General features: G+C 38.2%; 1 protein-coding gene across 1 annotated transcript in view; it reads right to left on the bottom strand.

Moving 5' to 3' along the window:
- ammecr1 (AMMECR nuclear protein 1) overlaps positions 1–27,838 on the bottom strand; it is a 52,776-nt gene that overhangs the window by 18,367 nt on the left and 6,571 nt on the right. The window contains exon 2 of the mRNA XM_084386902.1: positions 20,981–21,091. Within this exon, the coding sequence (XP_084243028.1) occupies positions 20,981–21,091 (111 nt within the window). The remainder of the gene's footprint in view (positions 1–20,980; positions 21,092–27,838) is intronic.

Below are 27,838 nucleotides of genomic sequence, written 5' to 3' on the forward strand. Positions count from 1 at the left end.
ATAAAACTTTCAGTGGTAGTCTTTATTCAATATTAGTTTTTAATTCCAAACAGTCCAAATCACAAATGTGGCAAATAGTGACAGATCTCTCTTAATACGACAAAAATGGCTTTATTCACCACATCACGTCTGAACGCATCTGGGGTTGGAGTTTAGAATCAATAATGCTATATGCTATTACAAGAAAGAAAGAAAAAAAAAAAATGTTTATAATGCTAGGACTATTGCTATGGAGCCAGATATTTAAAACAGCCTTTATCACTTACTGGTTATACTCGGCACAAGGGATTATCTACCAGTGCAAAATTTCAAGTAAAATAAATCTTTTTAAGCAAACAAAATATTCCATATTTTATGTTTATTTTAAGGTATAAATCCAGCCTCTTTTAGAATACCATTATGAATAAGCCCTACATTTCCCAAAAAGAATGAAAATCTGTTTGGCCTGCTGGTTAAGGTTTGATGAATAACAAAAATGTAACCTCCTTTCACCTTTTCCAGGTTCATTTTTTGTTCAAATAAATCAATTCAATTAAAAGTTTGAAATCAAACTTCCCTGCGCCATTGTGTGTAGGGTAAGCCATTGGGCAATGAAAATTAATCCATATCACTATCCAGCTTCCAAGTTGTACATTTAAAAAAATTCAGTAGCCTAATTCTTCCTAATAATTATGTTGTAAATTTGATAAAATCATGACATGTATCACTTTATTCTATAAAACCTATTTTGTTTGAATTCATTTTTAGTACATTCAAATAATAAATATGTTTTGATATCTTACACTCCCAAAATGAGAGGTGACGCAACCGCACAAATGAACAGACTAAGAAAACTATTTTAAATGGTATTTCAATAAGAAGTGAAAAAATACTGTGGCATAATTGTAGGTTTGAAACCTTTCATATAAATAAATTTTATAAATACCAGTAGTTTTAAAGCTGTTGAGAACAGCAATTTGTATATTCTCAAATATCAGGGTGGCACAACTGCAAACATGGGTCATTGGAATTGACAAGGTAATAATAGTAAACATGATAATGCAGCATCCAGAAACCCAAATTGATCCTTGTGGCAGAGAGAAAAAGTAGATTTCTCTCATATACTGATAAAAATAGCTATTTTCAAGTGTGGGTAGGTTGGTACACTTTCCATGTCAGACGGTACAACCAATGTAAAACTAGGAAATGCTATTTTATGATAAACTTCTTTATTCTATGTATGAACTTGCTACCACAGGCAAAAGATAATACAGGCATCCAAATAGAAGCCTGTTCAATGTCAAATTAGTTGCATAAGTTGGATGGCGCAACCAGGAAGTCTGGTGGTGCAACTGCAATGAATATCACTATATGAAATAAAAAACATTATTTCAGCTAAATAAATAATAAATTTAAGCTAAGATTGTCCATTATTTTTTTTTATTGTTCTAAAATGTTAGGTTTAAGTTAAAGATGTTTTATACTTTCCATGATAATTTTTAAATAATTTTAGATGCCACTATCATATCAAATAAAGAAATCTGTCACACTTTATTTTTAGGTGTCTTTAACTACCATGTACTCACATATGGGTAGGTTTAAGGGTGAGTTAAGGGGTAAAGGAAGGCTCAACAGTGTAATTATAGACTGTGCTGAAGGTACATAAAGACAGGCAACACAAACCTATTTCATGACTTGAAACAATATCTGTTAGCACATGCAGAAACGAAAATAAATAAATTTTTTCTATTAAGAGATTTATTTTAAGGAAAAATTAGTGGAAAAGTGGAAAGAATTCAAAAATGTGAAGTGTTTGTCATGGTTAATTAATGGTCTGGTTTCTACAAATGTCACTTAAGCCCTATTCGGACGGGATTAACTACAACTACAAGTGTAGTTGGAGTAATGTAATTTTACGACAGGACGTCTGTAATAATAATGGCCTATTCGGAACAGTTATGTCTGGTCGAACGATATTTGAATTAACTTCAGATTGGATTATGTTGGTAATAGGCATTGGTAACTGACATTGTCCGTAATGATTACTGAAATGGCAATTTGAACAGGACTAAAATCACTGAGAAGCTCTGGTAATAATTACTTTACCCCACCTCTCCATGTAAAACTAGTCCTGTCAGAATAGGGCTTTAGGAGCAAAAATCTGCCTTTAAACTTTGAAGAGATAAAGACTGACATTTACTGTGATAATTATCATTATCGACTGATATGAAAATAATTAGTGATAATTTTTTTTGCCCATATCGCCCAGAACTAAGCAGCATAAAATATAAAAAAATCCTTCACCCTCTCCTTCACCAAAGACAGGATATGCAGACAATGCATATCCTGGGAGCCTGGTTTCTCCCAATGTTTTTCCTAAAAAAAAAAATTCTCCATTCTGTCACCTTTTTGTTTTGGTTCCTTGCCACTATTGCCTTGGCTTTTGGCTTGCTTAGTTGGGGACATTTAATATTCAACAATATTACTGATCTGCCTTACTTAAAGGGATACTTCACCTCTGGAAAGGTTAATGTGTATTTAAAATAGGTCATTTATGTAGAAGAAATGTGAAATTATTTTTGAATTTGGAGCTTTCTAGACTGAGAAAAGCCAGAAAATGTATTTTTGGCTTATGTGGATGAAAGACAACAACTCCCAGAATGCACTTGCTTCGCTGCCCTAGGAGGCCACTCCCAAGCCACGCCTACCAGTAAGAGAGCGCAGTTGAAAACAACAAAGCTAGCCTACTAGAGTCTCCGTGATGAGTTTGCCCGGGATTTCGAGATTGCCCAAAATGTCCGGGATTCGGCTTTTGCGTTCTACAGTCGCCATTCATTATGTTTACTGTGGCGAGCAGGACGAGGCTGAAGGGCGTGGGAGAATGGCGCGAGGCCGGTGGTGTGATTACTGAGACGCGCCGGGTCTCGCATCTCTCACGGAGGAGCGGGAATTTTCTTAGCAATGTTAAAACGCACATCAACCGATCACTTGTTTAGCGTTCATGTAAACTACATTCAGATTCACCAATCGGAATGAATTCACTTAGATTGAAACAAAAGGTGTGCATGTAAACAATGAATGGCGACTGCAGAAAGCAAAAGCCGAATCCCGGACATTTTGGACGATCTCGACGGCCGGACATGTCCGGGATAAAGAGGATTGTAACCCCTACTGCTCAGCTTTCTCCTACTACTCAGTTTTCTCCACAGAACAAGAGCCTGTTAACTTAGCTTCCAAAGAAAGATGGCTGAACTATGTGTACATTCTGTGAGTGAGATCCCACCCTCTATGGGCGGGTTGAACACATGCGGGACAGCCCCTACTACTGGCTGTAGTCTTTAGCCTCTGGCCAAAAAATCCTCCGATGACGCATTATGACGATATTTGCATCATCTGAGGATTTTTTCCAGACAAAAAATACATAAATCTCTCGTCTCAGGGGGATATGAGGGTGGAAAGCACGGTAATTCGAAAATACTACAGGTTTTCTACTAATACAAAGCTTAATGCTAAATCCTGAAGTATCCCTTTAGGGTGGATGATGATGCAATTTTCTTCTAGAAACAAACTTTGTTGTATTATTTATGTTATCACTGTAAAGCTGCTTTGATACAATCTGTATTGTAAAAAGCGCTATATAAATAAAGGTGACTTGACAATGGCTGTTATAATGGCTCCATGTAGATATCTGCCTCCTAATTCATGCCTAAGAACATTTTCTTAAAAAGACGTGCTTAAAGACATGAACAGTAAATTAACACAAAAAAAAAGAAAAGTTTTGTAGTCAACATTTGAAGGGGATCAAAGTTATATGAAAGTTACATGAATTTTGAACAATACTCGTTCTTGTCTTTAGGACAGCTTTAATGAACTTTTTTGATCCACTTCAAATGTTGACTACTGTATATAAGAGTCAATGCAGTTCTATTGTCAAAGTTTTTATCTTAGACTGTCTCGAAAATTTTGACATTTATGCCTGGCTCACACTACAAGAGTTTTAAAATCCTAACCGATAGTAAAATCTGGTTGCAGCACCTTCCCTCAAATCTTAAACATGTTCACACTAAAAGATTTGAAAATCACAGCGCATCACACACTACAAAATGTTAAGATTATCGTGCCAGAGGAAGCGCCTCACGTGATCTCACGCAGCTGTCCTTCATATCAAGTCATATTCGTGAAAAGGTAGCCGTGACCAAGGAAAGCGAAATCTTTCAAAAATCATCCCTTAAACATTTAAAGATATTTCTAATGAATGGCGTCAGTGCTGGTCAATACAATGAATCAATGCCATTGATCATGAAGTGACGCTTCAGCGTTGCCCATGCGCTGCATTGCTGCTCAGCTGAGCCTTGTAAGTGGAGCTCAAAGTTCAAATTAAATATTAAAATAATTAACAGCTTGTTTCATTATATCTATCTTTGAATGAATCCTCTCCTTTTTACATTTCCGCTGAATGGACAGAGTAACTAAACCCTAAAATAACTTTTTTTAGTTAATGATCTGTAAGACTGAGGCTTTATTAGTGCTGTTCATTGATTCGAGTAAATTTTTTTGACATATGGGTGTAAAGTGTTTTAATTCTACAATATATGGTGTAAAAATGTCTGAGTGCTGCCCTCTTCAGGTTGAACGAATGAATTTTCCTATTGGATGTCACGGTACTGCGTGACGTAAGCAGGTTCCAGCTCACCCACACCCTTGGCAGCCCCTGGTATAAAAACATCTTGTTTCATCAAAACCACTGTAGTGAGTCAGGAGTTGGAATTGCGAGCATTGAAAATGATCAGGATAGCCTATATTAACATCTAGTTAGCATAGCATTTATATAGTTATTTAGATTATTTCGTGTAGCCTAGGTAGTTAATTCGCAGTTAGCGTAGTATTGTTAGAAGCATAGTATTGCATCAGTTAGGAAAGCTTCAAGTTAGGGTAGATTTTTTGCATTAGCTTTATCTGTATTAAGTACAGTGGTTAGGATGGGACGTATGTGTAGTGTTGCTGGTTGCAACAGCACAGCTCGCGCTGTAAAGCGACGCAGTGCCAAACGCTGCTCCTCCTGCATGGACTCCATCACTGCAGCGGCGTCTTGATGTGAGTGAGCATATATTTTTAGTCACAATTTATGTTAAAGTTAATCCTCGGGTCGACAAACGCGCAAGCGCGTTTTGCTGGATTTATTCATATAGCAGCAAAATAGACTTAAAATACTCTGTCATTTATTGTCATATAGACTTAAGAAATATGAAAAAATAAACTGTTAAATGTCTACTTTTTCCACTTACAATCGAAATAAAACATTGTGCTTTTGTAAAATAAAGAAAATAAACAGGGTGTGCTTTCTGCCTCTGCGTCTCCGTGAACTTTTTTTCTGGAGTACGTCTCTAAACTTACACAAAAGATAGAGATGTCAGTCGTTCTCATGGCAACTCATCTGCGCCTACAGAGAGTGCGCGCTATTGAAACGAGTCTCAGGTGCACGCCCCCCGCTCAGTCCCGCCCTCTGTTCGTCCCCTCTATCGCCACTGGGCTCTGCCCACTTTCCCAGGATTTTTCAAATATTGCCAGTGGGTGGAGTCTGGCTCTGACCAGGGGTTTAGTTACCCTTTAATGACTCACTCAAAGACTGTCCCTTCCCGCCAACTAGTGGCGTAACAATGTAACTGGACTGAGTGACCGCCTGTCTAGAATGCGCAGAGATCAATGCCAATACTGGTGAAATATCAGCAGAAAGCCTCTTGTAAAAGTGAGATTCGAGGAACTAACTGTTATAAAACAATGGCCTAACAAGCTCATTGTCAGGTTTATGTTGTGTTTATTATATTATGTGGACCCGACCCTTATTTTGACATTGTACCTTCATTTTACTCCACTTCGTTTTAACACGCATGAATTTAGTTTCGGTTTCATTACGGAACATGTACTCGTCTTCGTGCCTGCTGACCACAGCGTAACACTTATTTATTGATATTGCGCTGTTGAGTCACTCAAAATTACCTCAAGGGAAATTCCTTCACTATAACAGCCCTACTTGTTTCTTATTGGCTATTTGGACAGTACTGACGTAACCACAGGCTTGCTCATCCCGATTTAAAATCCTAAATATCAAACGTGTTTGATGTGATCGGGGCGAGCCCGATTTGTGTGAGAGCAGATCAGGAGGTGCAAGATTCGATCTGTGAACACCTCACATTACCAGATAATCTGCGCCGAACATCGGAACCGATCAAGGTCATCGACAGGAGTTTAAGGCCGATTTATCCCCGATTTTCGGGAGGGGAAAATCGGGGATAAATCGGCCTTAAACTCCTGTAGTGTGAGCCAGGCATTAGGAAGTTAACGTACAGTAGGATTTGCCATGCATTTGTTTGTGATTGGATCAGTTTAGACCACATTCATGGTCAATCTAAATACAAAATAGATCTGGATATGATATAGATGGTAATGCTAGGTGTAAAGGGGGCCATTGTTTGTGTATGTGCACTGATTATACCATTAATGATAACTAGTGATCTAACATTATACTGGCCAGAGCTGCGTTTCCCAAAAGCTTTGTAAGCCTGGCACATGTGGTCTCTTCAATCTACTTAGGCTTATAATGCTTTTGCAAAATGTGGCCCAGGTTGTTTAATCAGCCGATGTGTGGGCTTTGGAGATAATAGGTGTTATCTTCATGGTTGGCCGATTAACAGTAGTGTTATGAACTGAAAAGTTTAAAAAGGTTTCCATTTAAACAATTTTGTGTACATTGTATTTGCTAACATGTACCTGTATTTAAGGGACAATAGAACAAACAAATGAATAAACAAATGAATATATATATATATATAATTGAAAAAAGGAGCTATACATAATTATATCTCCCAGCCATAGGTGAAACACCTCTTAAAAAAAATCTTAAAAGAAATCTCAGTCATGCATTTGAACTTCTATTTACCCCTAAGTGAAGAACAAAAAAGAACTTCGCCATGAGTATATCGGAGCCTTAATTCTTCATCATTGCCTCTTTAGCCCATCCCACTTGCACATTATATGGACAGACTACTACAACAGACTGCTCATTTAAAGGGGTCATGAATTGAGAAATCAAATTTTCCTTGATCTTTTGACATAAATGAGGTCTTTGTACAATAAAAATATCCTGCAAGTTTCAGAAATCTAAACTTCCTCATTGAAATCACATCATAATGTGATGAAAGACCGCCTCTGCAGAAGACTCCAGCAACAAAAATTATAGAGATGCCTTAGAGGATTGCAAGACGTTCTGCAGTGCCAAGTTGTGGAATAACAGTCTTTGCATTGCCTTCCTTGTAGAGATGCACCGATGTATCGGCCACCGATATTTATCGGCCGGTTTTTTATCAATTTACAACAATGGTTTATTATTTAACTGCGTAAAAGCACTAAACTGTTTAATGCCTGCTACATAATCCAAGATTGATCCATAATCTAATATTTCTGCTGTGCTGCTGTCTGCGTTTTAATGTTAAAGGAGAACTCCGGTCAATTTTAACATTGAGCTCATTTTTTTGTACATTTGGAGTGCTGTCAGTACAGAGAACAACGACAAAAATCGGTGTTGCCTACAACGTGTTATCCTCTTTTTAAAATTTGCACCCTGTTGACTTCAATGGGGCAAGTTTTAAACCTGCTTTTAGCCTCTTAACATCCTTGATGTGTCATTACAAGTGCACAGGTCATGTGAGTGATTCCTTCGGAGTGAACGCGGGTGAATCTGACTGCAGTAGATGTGAAAGATATGAATAAAAATGATGTTTATTCAGCCAGCGCACATACCTGTATTTACATCCTGTTTTCGGTCCAAGTCCATAGTAGTCGATTGTCGAGTTCACGCGCGTGATCATAGGTACTAAACCTATGCACGTGAACTCGACAATCGATTACTGTGGACTTCGACCGAAAACAGGATGTAAATACAGGTATGTGCGCTGGCTGAATAAACATCATTTTTTATATATTTCTTTCACATCTACTGCAGTCAGATTCACCCGCGTTCACTCAGAAGGAAATCACTCACATGACCTGTGACACATCAAGGATGTTAAGAGGCTAAAAGCAGGTTTAAAACTTGCCCCATTGAAGTCAACAGGGTGCAAATTTTAAAAAGAGGATAACAAGTGTAGGCAACACCGATTTTTGTCGTCGTTTTCTGTACTGACAGCACTCCAAATGTACAAAAAAAAGAGCTCAATGTTAAAATTGACCGGAGTTCTCCTTTAATAAAAAAAAAAAAAAAATTATATATATATGCTCACTACTCTTGACTAAATAACTTTTGTGACTTTCATAAAGATTAATATGTACGGTATGTATAGGACCCTATAATAACGCGGACGGAATCACGGAATCCAGTCATAAAAACGTCTCTGGTTACTGTTGTAACCTCGGTTCCCTGAGAGGCAGGAACGAGAAATTGCATAGCACTGCTGAGGGAACTCTTCCTCATCTCTAAATTTCCTGAAACCTTATAGGATAACACCAGTAAAATAACTGGACAATTGTTGCAAATATGCAAATCACATGCAAATGCTGACGATCCCTCGGGCAGTATAAAATGCGGGGCAGTGACAAATGCGTCAGAACCTAGACTGAACGCTTGCACAGGTGATGGAGCAGCAAACACGACGCCATACTCAGTCTTGTTCCCGCCTCTCAGGGAACCGAGGTTACAACAGTAACCAAAGACATTCCCTTTTAAAAGCGGTCACTTCGACATTGCGTAGCAACGCTGCGGGAACGGTGTACAATTCCGGCGTGAGTAGCAAAGATCAGCCCACCAATCACGGAGTAGAATAGCACACAATTCAACAAACAGTGATGCCGCTACGAGTGCTTACAGCTGGTAGGTGGACCTAAACCAATGAACTGCTAGCTCAGGTACACCAATATCAGATCAGCTCAAGAGAGCGGGCTGCACTGAATACAATCCAACTTGTAAAACCTGGCGAAAGTGTTCTGTAATGACCAACAAGCCACAAAACATATCCCACAACGTGCCGTATATGGACGTGCCCTTAGACCAGGCCCATGAAGAGGCGATAGCCCTCGTCAAGTGAGCTCTGATGTTGAGAGGGCATTCCTGTCCCTGGCTCGCATAAGCCAAAGCAATAGCGTTCACTATCCAAGTGTGAGAGCCTCTGCTTCGAAACTGCACGTCCCTTAGCACAGCCACCGTAGCACACAAAGAGCTGGTCCGACTGTTGAAAGGCAGCCGAGTGGTCCATGTAGCCCCACAAAGCCCAAACAGGGCAAACAACGCTCTGAGCATCACCGTCACGCGAGGTCGACGGCTCAGAAGACAAGGCGGGTATAGAAATCACCTGCGCTTTAAAGGGAGTAGAAAGAGACTTAGGCATATAACCCAGTCTTGGCCAGAGAGTAACACTACAGTCACCAGGTCCAAAGCAAATACAATCGCTGCCCACCGAGAGCGCATGTAAATCTCCTATGCACTTAGCCGAAGAAAGTGCGAGAAGCAAAGCAGTTCTGAGAGAAAGCTCCTTAACAGCGATAGTTGCCAAAGGCTCAAAAGGGCCTTCAGAACCAGCGCTAGGTCCCATGGTAGTACCGAAGGTGAGCGTGGGGGATCTAACCTCCTCTCCCCCTGAGAAATCCGACCACTAACCCATGTCTCCGCAGCACGGCCAGTGCGGAAGCCACCTTGCCCGCGGAGATGTAGGCCTTGTCAGCAAGGTGGGCGGTCAGTCTACACGGCTTGGATGGCAGGCTGAGATCCGCGCCAAGCATGGTCGAGGAAGGGCACAGATGGTGGCGACTGTCTCCTCGACGGGGGGCATGACATCTGTGGCCGGGGGTGAAGGCTCTCATCAGAGAAGAGGACTGGGGAATGGGGCGATGGCCCCGGGCAGAGTTGTCACAGTCACCCCAAGGGGGAGAAAGTCCACTAGCGGCATGTCAGCGCAGTGCCCACAGTCGGACTCAGAGAAAGCAGCCTCGGCGTATACTTGTAATACTTGTGCGGGTCGATGGGGCCCACGCAAAGTCGACAGAAGGAAGCCATCGGATGCGGTGAAGTATTTTGTGTTTGTCTTCAACAATGGCAGAATGAAGGATAAGATTCTGATGCAATTGTCGCTCCGCCGCATTTTATACTGCCTGAGGGATCGTCAGCATTTTCATGCGATTTGCATATTTGCGACAATTGGCCGGTTATTTTACTGGCATTATCCTATAAGGTTTCAGGAATTTTGGAGAAGGGGAAGAGTTCCCTCAGCGTTACTACGCAATGTCGAAGTGACCGCTTTCGAAAGGGAATGGAATTTACTGTAAATGCGGAATGTTAATGAATTTGTCAACGTTTTGATGAATAAATAAAAAGTACTGAATATTGAGCCGCAAAAAGAGAATTTAAATATGAATCCTGCATGTTCTGCGTGTTTCTGTGTGAATGAATGGCACAGACATGTGGTTTCATTTACCTCACACACACTGAAGCACACGTGACGCTCACTGTGTTTTTAAGCCTCTGCTGCCTCACTATACGCGGACATGAATCCATGAACTTCAAGAGTCACTTTCTGAGCATTTTACCATTCATTTAAGAAAATCTATCATCATATCAAACACAGACACTAGAAGGTCTTCACAGTAACCCGCCAAAATCAAAGTTCAGTTTAACTTGTAATTGTGACAGAAATATATTAGTTTTACAGTAGAATTTAGCTTCGTCTCAATGTAATGATAATATATGTATTTAATTTATACAGTGAAGAATATGCAGAGTTATTTTACATTTGTTTTACATATATCTTTACCTGAAAACTGTTAAACCGACCTAAAAGCACTGTTTATTTCATGTGTATCTTTGTTCTGTTGTATTTATGTAGGCCTGCTGAATACTAAATAGATCCAATCCATGTTCATTAGAAATTATTTGATGATGCAGCAATAAACTAGCTAGTATAACTTAATGCATGGTTCCTTTGAAGTTTGCGGGTTTAAAATGTGATCAAAACTATCTATTTTAATGACAAAAGTTCAAAAAAGAGATCAAGTGAAAAATATAGGTATCGGACTCTGCCAATAATTGTTTGTTAAAGTCAGTAAGCATGTCTGAACTATTTTTAACAAAGTTCCAGACTGCGTCAGTAAAGACACTTTACTCTGTTTGCGTAATTTTTAAATGAGAAACATTTTGACACAGGCTTTTCAGAGACTAAAAGATGATTCAGTGCCGACTATAATGGATCCGACAGTAATGCGAGTAGCAATGTTCTTTTAACCATGTGTAACTATTGCTTTGTTTGTTAAAGATCGTTTGATATGTACTCATGAATATAAGAATGACAGTGCGACAAACGATGGTACATTCATTCATACTTCATTTATACAAAACCGCAAGTTATCCTGTCAACTATAACAGTGTTAACTCCAAGTACTTAAACTTTATTTGTCACTACAATATGTAATAATGTCATAAGCATATGTAATATGCATATATGTTTCACAGTTGGCAAATGTTTCTATGCAACAAGATAAACACCTTTCTGTAGTGTCTTCGTTTTAACACTAATATAATGTAATAAAATACAATACTACCTCACAAATACATAATGAATAAATATAAATAAAGATGATTACCAAGCTGTCGCAGACTGCAGTATCCTTGGTATTTGAGGAGTAGGTTCGTCTTCTGATTCGGGTTTAGACTCTGGCTCCAACATGTATGGCGAACATCGGAAGTTTTCAAAACAATTCCACACGTGTAGTGGGTATGTTGAAAATTATTCTAATATGCAAAACTGTTACCCAATCATACCAGTGGGCAGTTACTTCCAAGTCTTGAATGCGGCACGCCTATCAAAACGGAGTGTTTCAAAGAGAGGGTCAAAAACAGGATAGAAAATAACCTATTACTTCTAAATTAGGATGTTTTTTTATGTAAAAATCTTGCTAACATTATAAGTGGACCTCAAAGAACATTATTCAAAAATTAAATAAATAAAGCAGCTCATGACCCCTTTAACTAAGTGTTCAAATAAGAGGGCTTAAATCAGGGTAGAATATGGCTTTTTATTTCTAAATCTTATTTTTGATGTAAAAATGCTACTAACAAAAATGCACCTCAGGAAACAAAAATGTAAAATGCAGCTCATTATCCCTTTAATGTATCTAAATACACTTGAGAAACTTAAATATTGATATTTTCACTTTTTGTCTATTTTAACATTTTCCAAAACAACACTGGACCCCATTAACGTTTTATTGTATGGACAAAAAAAAAAATTGACATTTGCATACAGGAAACAAATGCATACAGGTGATGATAATTAAATTTTTGGGTGAACCATCACTTTACAGCAAATGATCGTGTTAGAAAGACATGCAACGATTGTATGTTTATGTTTATAGCAGCAGCACCTGTGATGCTAAATTCTAATCTACTAGTTACTATACTCATAACATAAAAAGAAAAAAAGAAAACAGACATTGTTATTGGTTATATAAGCTGCTACAAAGTTAATGAGAAAATGGAGAAGTGGGAATTTGGCAGCGAATACTGGGTTGAACTGAGCCAAGGCACAAGCATCTGCTCTGGTGTCTCCGTCCCTGCTGCGGGAAGAATGTGGCTGTAGATCTACAGATGGATGACATGGAAGCAAGGTCAAGCAACTGCTAGAGATAGAGATGTCTAAGATGTTCTTTATAGGCAATGCATGTACACGTGTAAGTTATATGCACAGGCAACTTCAAGTAAACCAACTGGAGGTCAACTTCCTCCTGAACAGTGTTAACCAGGAATGTTTAAGACAGCACGCGGAGAAGTTCAGTCACATGGCACTCTGAATGTGAGACTCGTCAGGGCTTGAATTTCGGTGTGGGTATTTTGAGCATAATTTTAATCATTCGATTAAATTCATCATTCATCATTAATCATTTGAGGTCTCACACTTAATGCGGGAAATTCCCGCAAACATTTAATCACATTGGCATGTAGGTTGTATGGGTAAATTAATCCACACAGATTATAAAAATCAAATCAGTCATTTTAACTTTAACTTTCTCTGAGACGTAATTTTACAAACAGTGCAAGTGATTCAGCGGTGCTGCCTCTTCTCTTTCTCTTTCTCTCGCGCTCTCAAAATGAGCTACACATCAACCATTGCATATGCACAAGGCAAGCGTCAAGCGCGCTGCAGGCGGAGATACCAGACTCTCGAGTTTGCCCAATTGGGCAAGTGTTGCATCGTCACTAATGTTTATCATTTGGTCGTCTTTTTAAGTCTTAACAATTTACACATTCAAGCGATTTTAAACTATTCAGTACTTGTGCACTCTCTAAAAAATGGTTTTCTCTGTGCACATACATGAGGCAGCATCACAAACAGCTTGCTAGTAACAAAACTGAGCACAGCTATAGCGCTTTAACGGTCAAAAACACAAAAAAGTCAAAATTCTGGTCTTAGCGAGTATCCTCGTTAACACAATCGATTATGCCTTACACATAATTATGACTTCTAAACATAAGTAGTTGATAAAGAAAACGTAACATGGATCCATGCACTAGATCTTAAAGTGACAGCAGCAGTGTCTGTCATTAATGTTGATAAAACAACAAAATATAGCTGACTGAATGGTAACTAGGAATCAGGATTACTAGCCTATGCATTTAATTTATCCAGGACTAAGAGACTATCCAGTGTTATTTTACATTTGATTACTTTTTATTCCGTTTCTATATTATATCTGTACCTGAATACTAGTGTTAGACCTACCCCCAAAAAAGCATTTCATTATTTCTCTTTATTTCACTTGTATCTTTATTTTATTGTATTGTATTTTTTCAATTTAATTCAAAGATTGAAATCAAGCTTCCTTGAGCAAGTTCCTTGAACTCTTGAGCAACAAAATTACCCCATTGTAAAAATAGAAATACAATGAGTGAGCAAACATTTAGGTAAGATAAATGTAATTTAAAAAAAACTTTAAACAAAAATCCCCTCCATAAGAATCACTTATTTTTTCCAAAAAGAAATTCAGGCCCTGCTCATAGTTGTTTTTAGTAAAGTTCATCATCAGAACATTGGCAAGCAATTGCACCGCATCAGAATTTCCCGCAGGATTTTGTGAGACTTTGAGAGGTGGACTTGTTCCTCTATGGGGTGCCGAGAATATATCCCCAGGAAGAAAATGTTGTACATTTTAAAGATGAAGTTAAATGCAATCATGATCTGAGGGTACATGCGAAAGTTGGGAACAGCACCATGAGATCTGAAAATTATATTTTTGCTCATAACTTTAGAAATTTTTGTCAGAAAATCATAACCTTGGTCTCTGCGGATTCCTTGGGTCATGTTGAATCGGTTGATATTGACAAAAATTAATGTTGACAAATAAAAATGACAAATAAAAATAACATGAAAACATGTCTATGAAAACAGTGCATCCGGAAAGTGTTCACAGCGCTTCACTTTTTCCACATTTTATGTTACAGCCTTATTCCAAAATGGATTAAATTCATTATTTTCCTCAAAATTCTACAAACAATACCCCATAATGACAACGTGAAAGAAGTTTGTTTGAAATCTTTGCAAAATAATTACATTTTTGGCACCAATTACAGCCTCAAGTATTTTACTCTCAAACTCTATCAGGTTGGATGGAGAGCGTCAGTGCACAGGCATTTTCAGATCTCTCCAGATATGTTCAATCAGGTTCAGGTCTGGGCTCTGACTGGGCCACTCAAGGACATTCACAGTGTTGTCCTGTAGCCAATCCTTTGTTATCTTGGCTGTGTGCTTAGGGTCGTTGTCCTGATGGTAGATGAACCGTCACCCCAGTCTGAGGTCCAGAGCGCTCTGGAGCACGTTTACATCAAGGATGTCTTTGTACATTGCTGCATTCATCTTTCCCTCGATCCTGACTAGTCTCCCAGTTCCTGCCGCTGAAAAACATCCCCACAGCATGATGCTGCCACCACCATGCTTCACTGTAGGGACGGTATTGGCCAGGTGATGAGCGGTGCCTGGTTTCCTCCAGACATGACGCTTGCCATTCAGGCCAACGAGTTCAATCTTTGTTTCATCAGACCAGAGAATTTTGTTTCTCGTGGTCTGAGAGTCCTTCAGATGCCTTTTGGCAAACTCCAGGTAGGCTGTCATGTGCCTTTTACTGAGGAGTGGCTTCGGTCTGGCCACTCTACCATACAGCTCTGTCAGAGTGACCATCGGTTTCTTGGTCACCTCCCTGACTAAGGCCCTTCCCCCCCCCCAATCGCTCAATTTGGCCGAACGGACAGCTCTAGGAAGAGTCCTGGTGGTTCCAAACTTCTTCCATTTACGGATGGAGGCCACTGTGCTCATTGGGACCTTCAGTGCTGCAGACATTTTTCTGTACCCTCCCACAGATCTGTGCCTAGATACAATCCTGTCTCAGAGGTCTACAGACAATTCCTTGGACTTCATGGCTTGGTTTGTGCTCTGACATGCACTCTTAACTGTGGGACCTTATATAGACAGCTGTGTGCCTTTCCAAATCATGTCCAATCAACTGAATTTACCACAGGTGGACTCCAATCAAGTTGTAGAAACATCAAGGATGATCAGTGGAAACAGGACACACCCGAGCTCAATTTTGAGTGTCATGGCAAAGGCTGTGAAAGCGTATGTACATGTGATTTTTTCATTTTTAATAAATTTGCAAAGATTTCAAACAAACTTTTTTCACATTGTCATTATGGGGTATTGTTTGTAGAATTTTGAGGAAAATAATGAACTTAATCCATTTAGGAATAAGGCTGTAACATACCTTGTGGAAAAGGTGAAGCGCTGTGAATACTTTCCGGATGCACTGTACAAAAAAAAAAAGAAAAAAAAAAGAAGAACACTGCTAGATTATGATGCATCAATGTTATCGAAAAAGAAATATCTAAAAGGAACAACTGATTGAGGTAAAGCTGAAGACTAAATGATCTCCAGTAAACTGAAGCCCGTTCTATGACACATCCTATGAGATTAATCAGATATCCTAGATACATAAACATTACAACTAGCATCTGCACAAAAGGACGCAAATGCACATGTGACCTCCAGTGTGCTCGTTTTTTACAGTCTATGGTTTGAAAGGGAAACTCTGGATGCGCTCTTCCCTTAACAGATGATACACGGGCAACTAAAGCAAAGAGAATTTACAACATTCTATCACAATCCTGTTGTGATATTATAATGCTATAATGATGTTCTCATTACAATGCTATATATGGCATGTATATTGGCACTGCACATCTTGCACATCATTTTATTTTTCATGATAGAAAGCGATTACAGTCACTGTGCGTTATCGAAGCCATAATGAGAAACAACTTTAAATAAAACATAGGTTTACTGTTAAAAAAAATGAGGAAAAAATGCATTTGAGCTCAAAATGAATGAACGGTCAGTAAACTGCAGCGTTTTGCTAGCTGGTTATTAAACTCAACCAAATGTCTTATATTTGAGATTAATCAGATATAGAAAACAAAAGTAATCTTACAACTCACATCTGCAAAAAAAGGACGCCAATGCACACATGAATTTGACCGTGCTAGTCTGATGTGTACTTGTTGTGGATGTGCTTTCCCTTTGCGCTGAAAAACTAAAGCAGAGAATTTACAACATTCTATTACAATCGTGTTCTCATTATGTTATGTTATGATAGTTTGGCGCTGCACATCTTGCACTTAACTGCATTTCATGATCAAAGTGATTCCAGGCATCACTGCAGTGCACGCTTTCAAATCCAGTTTCACTATTTCGCCGGTCTGGAAAGCATGCTGTCTAACGCTAACAAATCAGACCTCAGGAACCGCCCCAAATGCTTCAATAAAAAAAATATATATAATAATAATTCTGATCGGTTAAAGTCAGGGTGATCATCGTTTTCATGATCGATCGTCGCTGTCACGTACGAGTTCGAGTACTCTTGCTCATCCCTAGTTGATACTGATTTTGCCAGGATCGGACAAATTGCCTGTGTCTGACATTTTGAAATTTGTCATAAATTGTGATATTTTCTTAAAAGCTTTGACCTTTTGGCACAAAAGTTTTTCAGTAGATATAAGGCTTTTTACAGAAAAGCTTTTGAAAACATTGTCAAATTAGTTTTCTTAGTGACATAACCTTCCTTGATTTATGCCGATTCTGATGTTATATCAAATGTCAGAGTACTTATCAACTTCTGACTAAGAGTTTTAAATAAAAATAGTTGTATTTTATAGTACAACTGTACAATTTCACTACTAATATTTACGTTTTAATTTCTTCATTTACAGATATTAAACCATTCAGCTTATATTTTGGGGGGAAAACTGCAGGGATTCCTTAAAGCAGAGGAAGCCAACCCTGCTCCTGGAGGGTTACCTTCCTGCAGACTCAACTTCAGGGAGGGGAGGGGGTCGTAAATGAATGTACTAGACACACAGATAGATCTTAAATAGGTTACAGCTCAGTCTGACATCATTATGAATTATAATGATTTGTCAAGTAGCCAGCACTAGTGAACAAGGAAGATTATGCAGACATGTACTGATCTGCAAGACAATGTTTTATTTTATTGCCAAAACATGTCATACACTGATAACTATTACTACTGATAATTACTGATTTATTCAAGTGTGCAAACAAGCGAAAATCATAAAATATAGTATACAGAATTGAGGAAAAACAAAATGTTTTAACAAATATAAACAAACAATATAAAAACAAATGTCACTTAGGGCAAAACGTGTACACATTTTAAGAGGGACACTATGCAAACATACTAGGTTTACAATTTAAAACATTTTACCAATTATTAACAATTTGAAACTGCTACGACAGCGAGGATGCATGGGCCTTAATTTGCATTATTTTAAAGTTATGTTTAGTTTTTACCTAAAACCTACCAAGTTCAAACAGTAAAACACAAATGTGGACATGTCCACATTCAATGCATTTCATACAGCTCGCCCTTTTACAACAGATTAGTTCACAAACAAATGACAGTCATGACCTAAATATGATTCTCATTTACAGTAATAAACCCTAAAATTCGGCATTAGTAACTTAGAGGATCTCCCGTTCTTGGCTCATTCTGAGTCAGACTTTTGAATTCAGTGAATTGTTTACCGGAGACTCACTCTGACTGGATCATTTGAATCAGTGAGTTGCTGACTCGAGAACAGATGCAGTCGGATAGGTCCAATTCACGAATGAATTGTTCAGTGTGCTTTGCGAACCAATTTGACAGGTTAACTGAAAAGAATCAGCTTGTTCACGAATCGGACACCGCTATTGCATCTCAGAGAGGGTAACAAATTCTTCAGTTCAAAATAACGAGGAACGACACGTTTTTATGAAATGTAGTGGAGTAAATAGTATGATATTACACTTTGGAATTTAGAGAAGTAAAAGTAAAAGTTTCCCAAATTCAAATACTCTGATAAAGAACAGATGCTTGAAACACGTACTTACGTAAAGTAACAAAGTAAAAAAATATAGTTGCAAGCAACGATTACGGGCCCAAGACCCAGCGGCACCGCCACCCCAATGGCTTTAGGAAAACTGTGCAAGGCGAGCAATATGCATTTAAAGCAAGTAAATATAAAAGGACTACGTCAAAGTCATTTGAATATGCCACATTTACTACAGCCAGCAGGTGCCACTAGGACCACAAACCACAATAGCCACATCCATGAGGTCAATTCAATTTAGATGAATTTCATGTCATAGGTCAGTTTCAAATGAGTTTTAAGTTATTGTTTGCAAGCCCAGAAGTATTTATCTTAAGGTCTTTATATTTTTATTTACCTAATTATTAAACTAATTACATATGTAGTAATTGCACTATAAATTAATACCATATGGGAGGGGTGGAGCAATGTCTATGGTCACATCATAAACCATAAAATTGGTGTAAAAACTTTAGTTCAACTACAAGTTTTGAAAAAAAAAAACGAAAAGTTTTCTAAAATGATATGCCTCACATTACAGCCTTTAAACCTTTAAGAAAAGGGATGAGTCAACACGATAAACGATATTTACATTATTATGATTATATGCGATATTATATACATGTTTAGAAGGGATGTGCAAGACTAGACAACTAAACGGAACAGCTGCTACTAGTCGACAACAGGAAAAAAATACCCAAGATTTTACTGTTCAAATGACTGTTGTTTTAATGTTAAGGTGAAGAGCAGGGCGTGAGCTGTGGAAACGGAGAGAGGCCGGTGGCACGAGTGTTAATGAACGTCACTGCGCGCTACACCACTCTGAAGTCCCTGGAGCTCCAAAGGATAAGAGGTGGAGTGACGACAGTAAAAGACGAGAGAAGACCAGGCCTGGGACATTTATGTTGCGTTTTGTCTATGTATGGGCAGCAGTCGGCTTTGAAGCACCTGCCGTTTACTTCTGTTTTATTTTTTTAAACTTCCATTTACCGTTCACCGGTTCCCCATTCTTCCCTAAGCCTTGAACACTGTTACATTTATATTTAAAAGCATTTTAAATTGCACATTAAAATACAACACTTGGAAAAATAATTACCAATACCTTAAGTAGGGCCTAATCTTTTTTTATTTTACCTCAGATCACATGCGTCACAGAAATGACAGCTCAAAAGACAACTGAGGTGCGTGCCATTTCAAACTGGCATAATTCCACTAGAGCCAAGCGTAACCATATTCAGCACATGCACATAGGTGAGATAGTCAAAGCAAGCAAATTCCCATCGCTTATTCACTTGAACACTAAAAATTATAACTGAGCTTAAGAATCAGAATGAGCTTTATTCGCCAAGTGTACATGTGCATTTTTTTTTTGCCCACATTGCCAGCCCATAGAACCGCTTGCATAACTTGAAATTTCATTTCAAGTTATGAAATTTGGCACACTCATAGAGTACAGTCTAAACTGTCACCATAGCAAATCTCTAACCCTCTAGCACCACCAACTGTCCAAAGTTGCACTAACGTTTATGCTAATAACTTTAGAACCGTAAGGGATAGAAACAAAATCCTTTTTTCCTCAATTCGTCTACCCGTTCTCGAATAACACGCAAAAGAATATGACAAAATTTAATCGTATCATCTTAAGACCGCCCCAACAAAAAGTTATGGATTTCGTGTCGATAGATGAAACCGTTTTCGTATAGCGCAGCAAAAAAGTTGAGGCATGATGCCAAAATGACTCTTGAGGCTGTATCACTGCAGTGTTTTGGCATATTGACACCAAACTTTGCATGTGTTAGTCATCTTATTCTGATCACACCACATCAGTTTCGTAACATCTCCACCTATTGGTCAAAAGTGATAAACCATTCAATCTCATTACTACTGATTTTATTTTATTTTTCAGGCATTTTGCCTAAAATCCTATTAATATGCCTTTAATTGCTCATTGTTACGGTTGCTCTAATGCCCAGCCATGCTTGCATGACTTGTGCCGCCTTTGTGCTTGCCCACTTAATTGCCGCTTGCAGCTATATTTATTATTATTATTATTATTATTATTATTATTATTATTATCATCATCATCATCAGTAGAGAGGGAGCACAATTAATGTGGAGATCTGGGTCAATTTTTTTTTATTTGGGCCACTTATGCCTGCAGTGTAAACGCAGCCTTTAACACCCCGGTGTAAACTGTGGCGCTTTCAAAATTTTAAATTTCGAAACCTAACAATTCTGGGTCAACCAATAGTTTGGGGTGGGACAAAGTTAACTTAAAAAAAAAAGAAAGGGAGCTGGTCTAATGCTGCAGTAATAACACACCACTTTAAAAAGGGCAGGTCTTTTAGAGAAGTTTTCAGAGAAATTAAGTCAAGATGCAGTAATAAGTGTTAAAACAGGAAACCCTCATATTTTAGTAATAAATCTAATTAGAAGTCCAAATCCCCCCCCCATCCATCCAAATAAATAAGCTTGAATTAAGCTTGAATTAATTTTATGATATGAGTGGACATATTAGAGCGAGAAAAGCAGAATTTCAAAGATGTGGCATACCTAGTAAGGGTGTACTCCCTGAGTCCTGAGTGCAGGTTCATGGCAGAAAATGTACCTATACAACCCCTTAACCGCTTGTCCCGGCCAATTTTCCAAGTGACAAACAGTGGGCTGTTGGAAAAGAAAAGAACACCTATTAGCATCAGTAAAATCAGGACTTAAACAAGTGACCATAAAGTAGGACAAAGTGTGAACATTCTGCAAACAATGTATACCAACAAAACAAAATCTAATTCTAGAATCACAGAAGAAAGTAAAACAAATTAATCACTTAAAAGCCAGAGTCTGTTCAGCTTCCACTAAAATCACATACAAAAGGGCTTTGCACCCACAAATAGGATTGAGATCCAAATCTGTACAAACAGATGACACTTGCCCAATTCTTGCTTAATACGTTACCAAGATGCCAAGGAGATAGGAGACATTTTATATAATCATTTGATCAAATACAGAGGACACTTTATTAAAGGGGCAGTAAGCGATTTCTGAGAAATGCTTTTGAAAAACAAATCAACACTAGGGCTGTACCGGTAAACTTGACAACCGTACCACTACGGTTGTAAAGCGACACCACGGTGGCTGAATAGCACCGGCGGTGGTCCGCCAAAACACATTTTTTTGTATGTGAATGCAGTTTTACAAGAATATTATGACAGGAGTGAAGCACAAAGCTTTGTTTACAAAATAAATAATAGGTTAGCAATTAAATGTTACATCGCAGACAAACATTTGGATTTGTGACGAATGAGAGAGTTGTGCATGAGCCCATAAATTTAAGTTTTGTCAGCTTTGTATTCTTTGGAATTGAAAAGTACCAACCATCTCCGTCAAAACAAATTTCGCAAGATATTTATTTGCAACAGTAAGACTGCCACAGTAAGAGATGACTATATTCATAATCTATGGCAAACATTTGATTAAAAATTAGGTTAGAGGATAATACAGCACCAAGAGTCATTTTAGAAAAATCATGAGTGCACAATAATTTTATAAAACCTGAACATTTAGTGAAAATAAACATTTAGTGAGGAACAAATAAATGGTAAAATGTTCCACCTTGCTCTTTGTATTGTTATAAAATACATTGATGAAAAACAAGTAAATATATTTATATACATATAAAACCATATATACAGTAACATGATATGCCTCATCACCACGTATGCCATTTGTGGAGTAAATGTCCATAGGGAACCCTCAGGCTGCCAGTATGAATTGAAAACACAGTACATCAGTATCCAGCGCTCCATCAGTATCCAGCGCTCATAATGATTACATCGGCACATTTTGCAGACCTGCAAACTCCTCAGACTAAAAAAGGTGACAGTGTCGCCGGGGGGGGGGGGGGGGGGTTCGGTGGATGATATCATGTTTTTTTTTGCTACATGCCATGGGATTAATCAATGCATGCTGATGAATAATGTATAATAATAATAATAATAATTAATCTGCATTCCCTAGTTTTGCACTAATGTAAAAAGACTGACAGTGACACAATAAGACCTCATGTTAGCAAAATGTTTTAATCTTTTAACTCTTAAAAAAAAAAAACCTCTTAAAAAAACATGTATGTTCTTTAATGTTTGATTATAATTTTACGGTCTTCACATAGGGATGGGAATTGATAAGATTTTATCAATAATAATGCCACTGACGATTCTGATTATCGATCCAATTCTTTATCGATTCTCTTATCGATATAAGAGAGTGTTGTTTAAGTCGGCTGAATGTCCAGAACGCTTTTCAGAGAAGATAAGGAAACTTATTTAGCAAAAGTCACACCCAGCAGTAATTCAGAAAAAAAAGGTCTTTCGACCTTTTACCACCGTGTCGATTTATTTTTGATTAATATGTGCGAGCGAGGGAGAGAGAGCAACACAGCGCCTAGTTTGGAGACGGTGAAGTCGTTTACTGAGAGTGCGCGCGCGCGACCGGCTCTCTCTCTCTCTGCTCGTTCTTTCAGTTAAACATACGCCCTGTCACAAACGCAGCCGTTCATCTACATTACTCACCGATCAAATAAGAGTTTGGCGGGACAAAAAATCATTTTGGTGGGCGCTAAAATGCAGGAAAATTCATGCGCGAGTTTCCATTAGACTCGCACGGTAGCCAGGTAAATGGCGAGCTCAGCTCAGTTGACGCTGTGTGCTTCAAGATTCGGACGCAAGTCCTAAGATTCCAATTGGCCAAGAGAAAAAGTGCTAAGATTCCGATTGGCCCAGAGAAATGTCAATTATAAGAATTATCCAATAATGTTTCGCAATTCTAGCCTGCATGGCAGTTACTGTGAGAAACAATATACCCCCCAGCACCCCCCCCCCCCCCCCCAGAAAAAAAACTCTCCGGTTCTACGCGATTCACGTAAATGACCCAATTGACCAAGAAAACGGCGATTGTCGCCGAAAAGCGACAAGTTTGCAGGTATGATTTTGGGTAAAAATGGAATAAATATTACTCCTCTGTATAGAAATGTGACAAACATATGAGAATCTATCAATATTTCTCCAAATGAGCATGCTTCGGAACTAAAAGCCCTGAGGGACGTTTTGTCATTTCCATGACAACCGTACAGGAGATTTTTTCTGAATGGGGGCGGCTGACGCTCATATTTCAAACAAAAGATAGACAAATATTTACAAATTACGTTCCCTATAAGATTTTGAGTGTAAGACAGTTGTCAACATTTGAAGCTTGAATCATAGGGCTCTTTCACACCTACCTTGTTTGGTCCGGATTTTTTTTTATTCTTGTCAAAGTTACCTGCCGAATTGACAACACGCTGACGTCAGACGCACGTCCGTCCAATCCAATACAATCACATACAAACCAATCAATGTCAAGATGCAGCCCACATAGATAATGATGACAGGACGCAAGTAGGTCATGTAAAGTTCTTTAGTGCGCTCACATAATTGCAATGTGAAACCAAACCAAAACTTACCGAATGTATAAAATGTATCAAAACATAAACTTTGGTTCGGACCTTGGTGCGGACTTTCAGGTGTGAAAACGCCCTTAGATCTTTTTAATGTATAGTTTGTCAAGCTTATTACATTACATTACATCTATCTGTATCTTTGAGCTAATTTAAACAAAGAACGCTTCAGTGCGTCGGCATCCAAGTTAAAGGGGTCCTTATTATGCTTTTTCACTTTTTCAACTTTAGTTAATGTGTAATGTTGCTGTTTGAGCATAAAAAAAGATCTGCAAGGTTACAAAGCTCAAAATCCACTTTCCAAGAACTACAACGAACGACTCGTTTGGACTACAACACATTTTTTCCAGGTTTTGTGAAGTCACAACGTTACACATTTAAATAATCGCCGCCAAAATAATATGCAAAAAAAAGAGGCCGAGGCCTGGATGAGCTGTGTTAGAGAAGACAGTGTTGTAGCTATGTCAAAGAGACACTATTTTTTCCACCCCGTTTCCAAAACTAATTTCTTTGACCTTCCTAAGGCTGACTAATTTAGTGTGATTACAATTTATTTTAAACACTGTTCCTGAACATTATATGCCCAACTTTTATCTGTGTGGTGCACATTTTACAGAGAACAGCTTCCAGGACCTAAGATGAGTACAATGCAGGTTACACACAAAAGCTTCTCCTGAAATGGAGCAGTTCCCACTTTCTCGGGACAATCAGTTGTTTGTGGATCACAACTTTTGTGTTTTTCTTATTATTTGTAGTTCCAATTATAAGTTTTATGTTGTTGCTATGATGTAAACAAAGGGCAAAGCTTTGCCTCTGCTCGCCTGCTAGCCAACATTAGTGTTGATATATATCTACACTAGTGCTGCACGATTAATCGTATCGCAATCGCGATGTCAAGCCTACGCGATTATATGACGCAAAATGCTGCGATTTTATATTAAATAAACAAATTAGCGCTGTTAACGCACTTATTAATGCAAATGCTTTTAAACCATTCATGCGCGATAAGACATAAAAGAACGAGCCGCCTGTGAATGTCCTCCTGACACACACACACATGTACACACACACACACACAGATAGACGCGCGCCAGTATCAAGTTCTCTTTCGCGGTAGAACGAACAACACACAGACACATAGCCTACATGCTGAACGCGCTGCCTGTGAATGTCCTGACTGTGACAGACAGAAAGACTCGCGCTAATATCGTGCGTGCGCACAAAACAGCATGACAGAATACAGTTATCTTTCGAGCTTGAATGAACAATAACACACACAATTATGCAAAAATGTCTTTTTGTCGAGTGTCTTCATAACATAAGAGTAGTCTTATGATGAACACGAAGAGTTGTGATAACTCGTGAAAGAATGAGGCGCGTGTGAGATCCGCGTCTCTGACAGCGGCTTGTCTTAAAGGGACAGTACAGTAGCCACTAATTACATCTGTCGCTAAAGTTATTATTATTATTTATTTTTTTTCAATTTCTTTTTTATTATTATTATTTTTCTTTAACCTGACATGTATGGTTATATGTACTCTTGTATGTAAATTATGTTTTGTTCTTGTTAAAATGCAAAAAAAAAAAAAAAAAAATCTGTCGCTAAAGTTAATCAAAGAACAAAGGGAACAGAGAAAAACACTCACTGCTCTTGACTAAAGAACTTTTTTCTTTAGGGTGATTATCACTAATCTGTGTGTGCATTTATTTTCCTTGAGAACCAAGCAAGTTGACTCATGAAACCATTTGTTTATTATATCGCATATCGTAATCGTAATCGCAATATTGACCTCAATTATCGCAATATGACATTTTCCCCAAATCGTGCAGCCCTAATCTACACTATATAGTGTTTCTTTAGCTTTTGTAAACTCTTGTTTTTAAGGCCATTCACCACCCCTTGGGAAAATTAACCATGGTTTTGAGATCGATTACTGTTTGTATTACCATTAGATTTCCAACAAATATCATGATTAAATTGTGTATAATATCCTATCTAAAATGTATAATAACATTACAAAAAAAAAAAAAAAACATTCCACTCTGAAACGTCCTGTGAAATCCATGCATGAAATCCGTTCTGCAAGATCCTCTTTTTTGTCATCATTCTTAAGTCTGAATTAGGGCTACACGATACTGGGGAAAATATGCGGGTAGCGAAAATATGCTTACTAAAATAAACAGGTAGGCTAATAGATATTCTTTTGATCTTCAGAAGAATATCTCAGTTTTTTCATAAACAGTTTAGGTTACACATGCAACACTTTGATTAATGGTTGTCTGTGAGACTCTGTTATTGTTACTTGGCATTTCGTTAGCAGTTTTGGTAGATTTGGGCTTACACTTTTTGAAGTCTTCATATAGCTCCCTGAGATTGCGTTCCAGACGACTGTGGAGATTAGTTTCCTCTCAATGTGGGCAAAATTTTTCGGCACGACTTAGTGACACCGTCACTTATGTTCACATATTGCGTTTTTTGCGCGGAAAATGGAAGCACATTTTTCCAGGCCCGCCTATGCCACGACGAGATTAAAACATCGCTCACGCAGGTCATGGTTGCATAGCAACGACAGACGCAAGCGCTTGTGGAAAGAAGGAGATAGCGGCGCGGCCGCGCTTTCCATGAGTTTTTAGACGCGATATGTGAACGGCCCCTTTCACAGTACCTGGCTGCATTTATGACACGTCTTCTCTATTGAAGCCAAAATATTGCCATATTTCAGACGTACAGTTCTCTTAAGGCACAGGTTCTTCACTGTTGTCATTTTCCTCGCTTGTCTCTACTCCCGCCATTAGTTTTTATTTTCCACTCTCTGCTCTGAGCCACTAGGTTCCCCCTTTGGGCCCAACAGCATAATAGCACCTACTGGGGAGGCGGGTATAAAGATAGTAAGGCCACATTTGATTGGTCGAATTTGGATAAACAACCTATGCATGCATGCATGACAAATGCTTGGCACATAAAATAAATGCAGTTTATCGCACCTCTCTGCGATACGGATATCGCATATACTATTATCGCGATAACGATCATTTTTCGATATATTGTGCAGCCCTAGTCTGAATCAAGATTAAATTGGTTAGAAATTGATGCCATCCTTAATATTTACATCTGAGTAGAGCTCGCTGTTATGGTAAGGGGTGTGAAATTTCTCAAACACGCACTAAGCGGTAGGGCTGCAGCTATCGATTCTTTTTGTAATCGATTAATCTAGCACCTTATCGATCGATTAATCGAGTAATCGGATAAAAAAATTTGTGTGTTTTTAAACAACCAAAACAAATAATGCATAACGAAAATGATGTGGCTGTAAAATAATCAAGCATTTGGCTTTTATTTCTCAAAAAAAAAAAAACAGAGGTATTTATTCCAACTCCAACATTTGGCTCCAAAACTAAGCCTATTTATTGTACTTTTTATCCATTTAGTGTTTATAAGTGCCAGTGCCAACAATTATAAAACAATACAGTTAAGTCAACTTTATACTGTAAAACATGTATAACTTGTAAAACTATGAATACAAACTTAAATAGTAAAGGCCATTTGGCCTTAGTTTTGTCTTCTTAATACATTACAAAAAAAGGATTGCACCTTCTGCAAATTACCCACCGGAGAACAAAAATAAATGAAATGAATATAAAATATCAAGCCAAACAGGTACATAATGTATACAATTTATTAAAAAAATAAGTGTAGCTTTGAAAAGGGGAATGTTTTATTGCAAATATGCATTGTTAAATAGAAAAAGAACAGCATTTTGTTTCTCACTTAGGCTAGTTGAAGTATATTAGCACGTTTTGTAGTATTATATTTTTTTGTTAATTGAAAATGTTCTATGCTCAATTACTTTGGTAGCCGATTATATCTTCCCCAAAAGTACGAGTGGATTTGGAGAAGCAGGCTGGGGAGTTTCATGTTTTGT

Source organism: Rutilus rutilus, assembly GCF_951802725.1.
Source record: "Rutilus rutilus genome assembly, chromosome: 18".
NCBI classification, from domain to species: Eukaryota; Metazoa; Chordata; class Actinopteri; order Cypriniformes; family Leuciscidae; genus Rutilus; species Rutilus rutilus.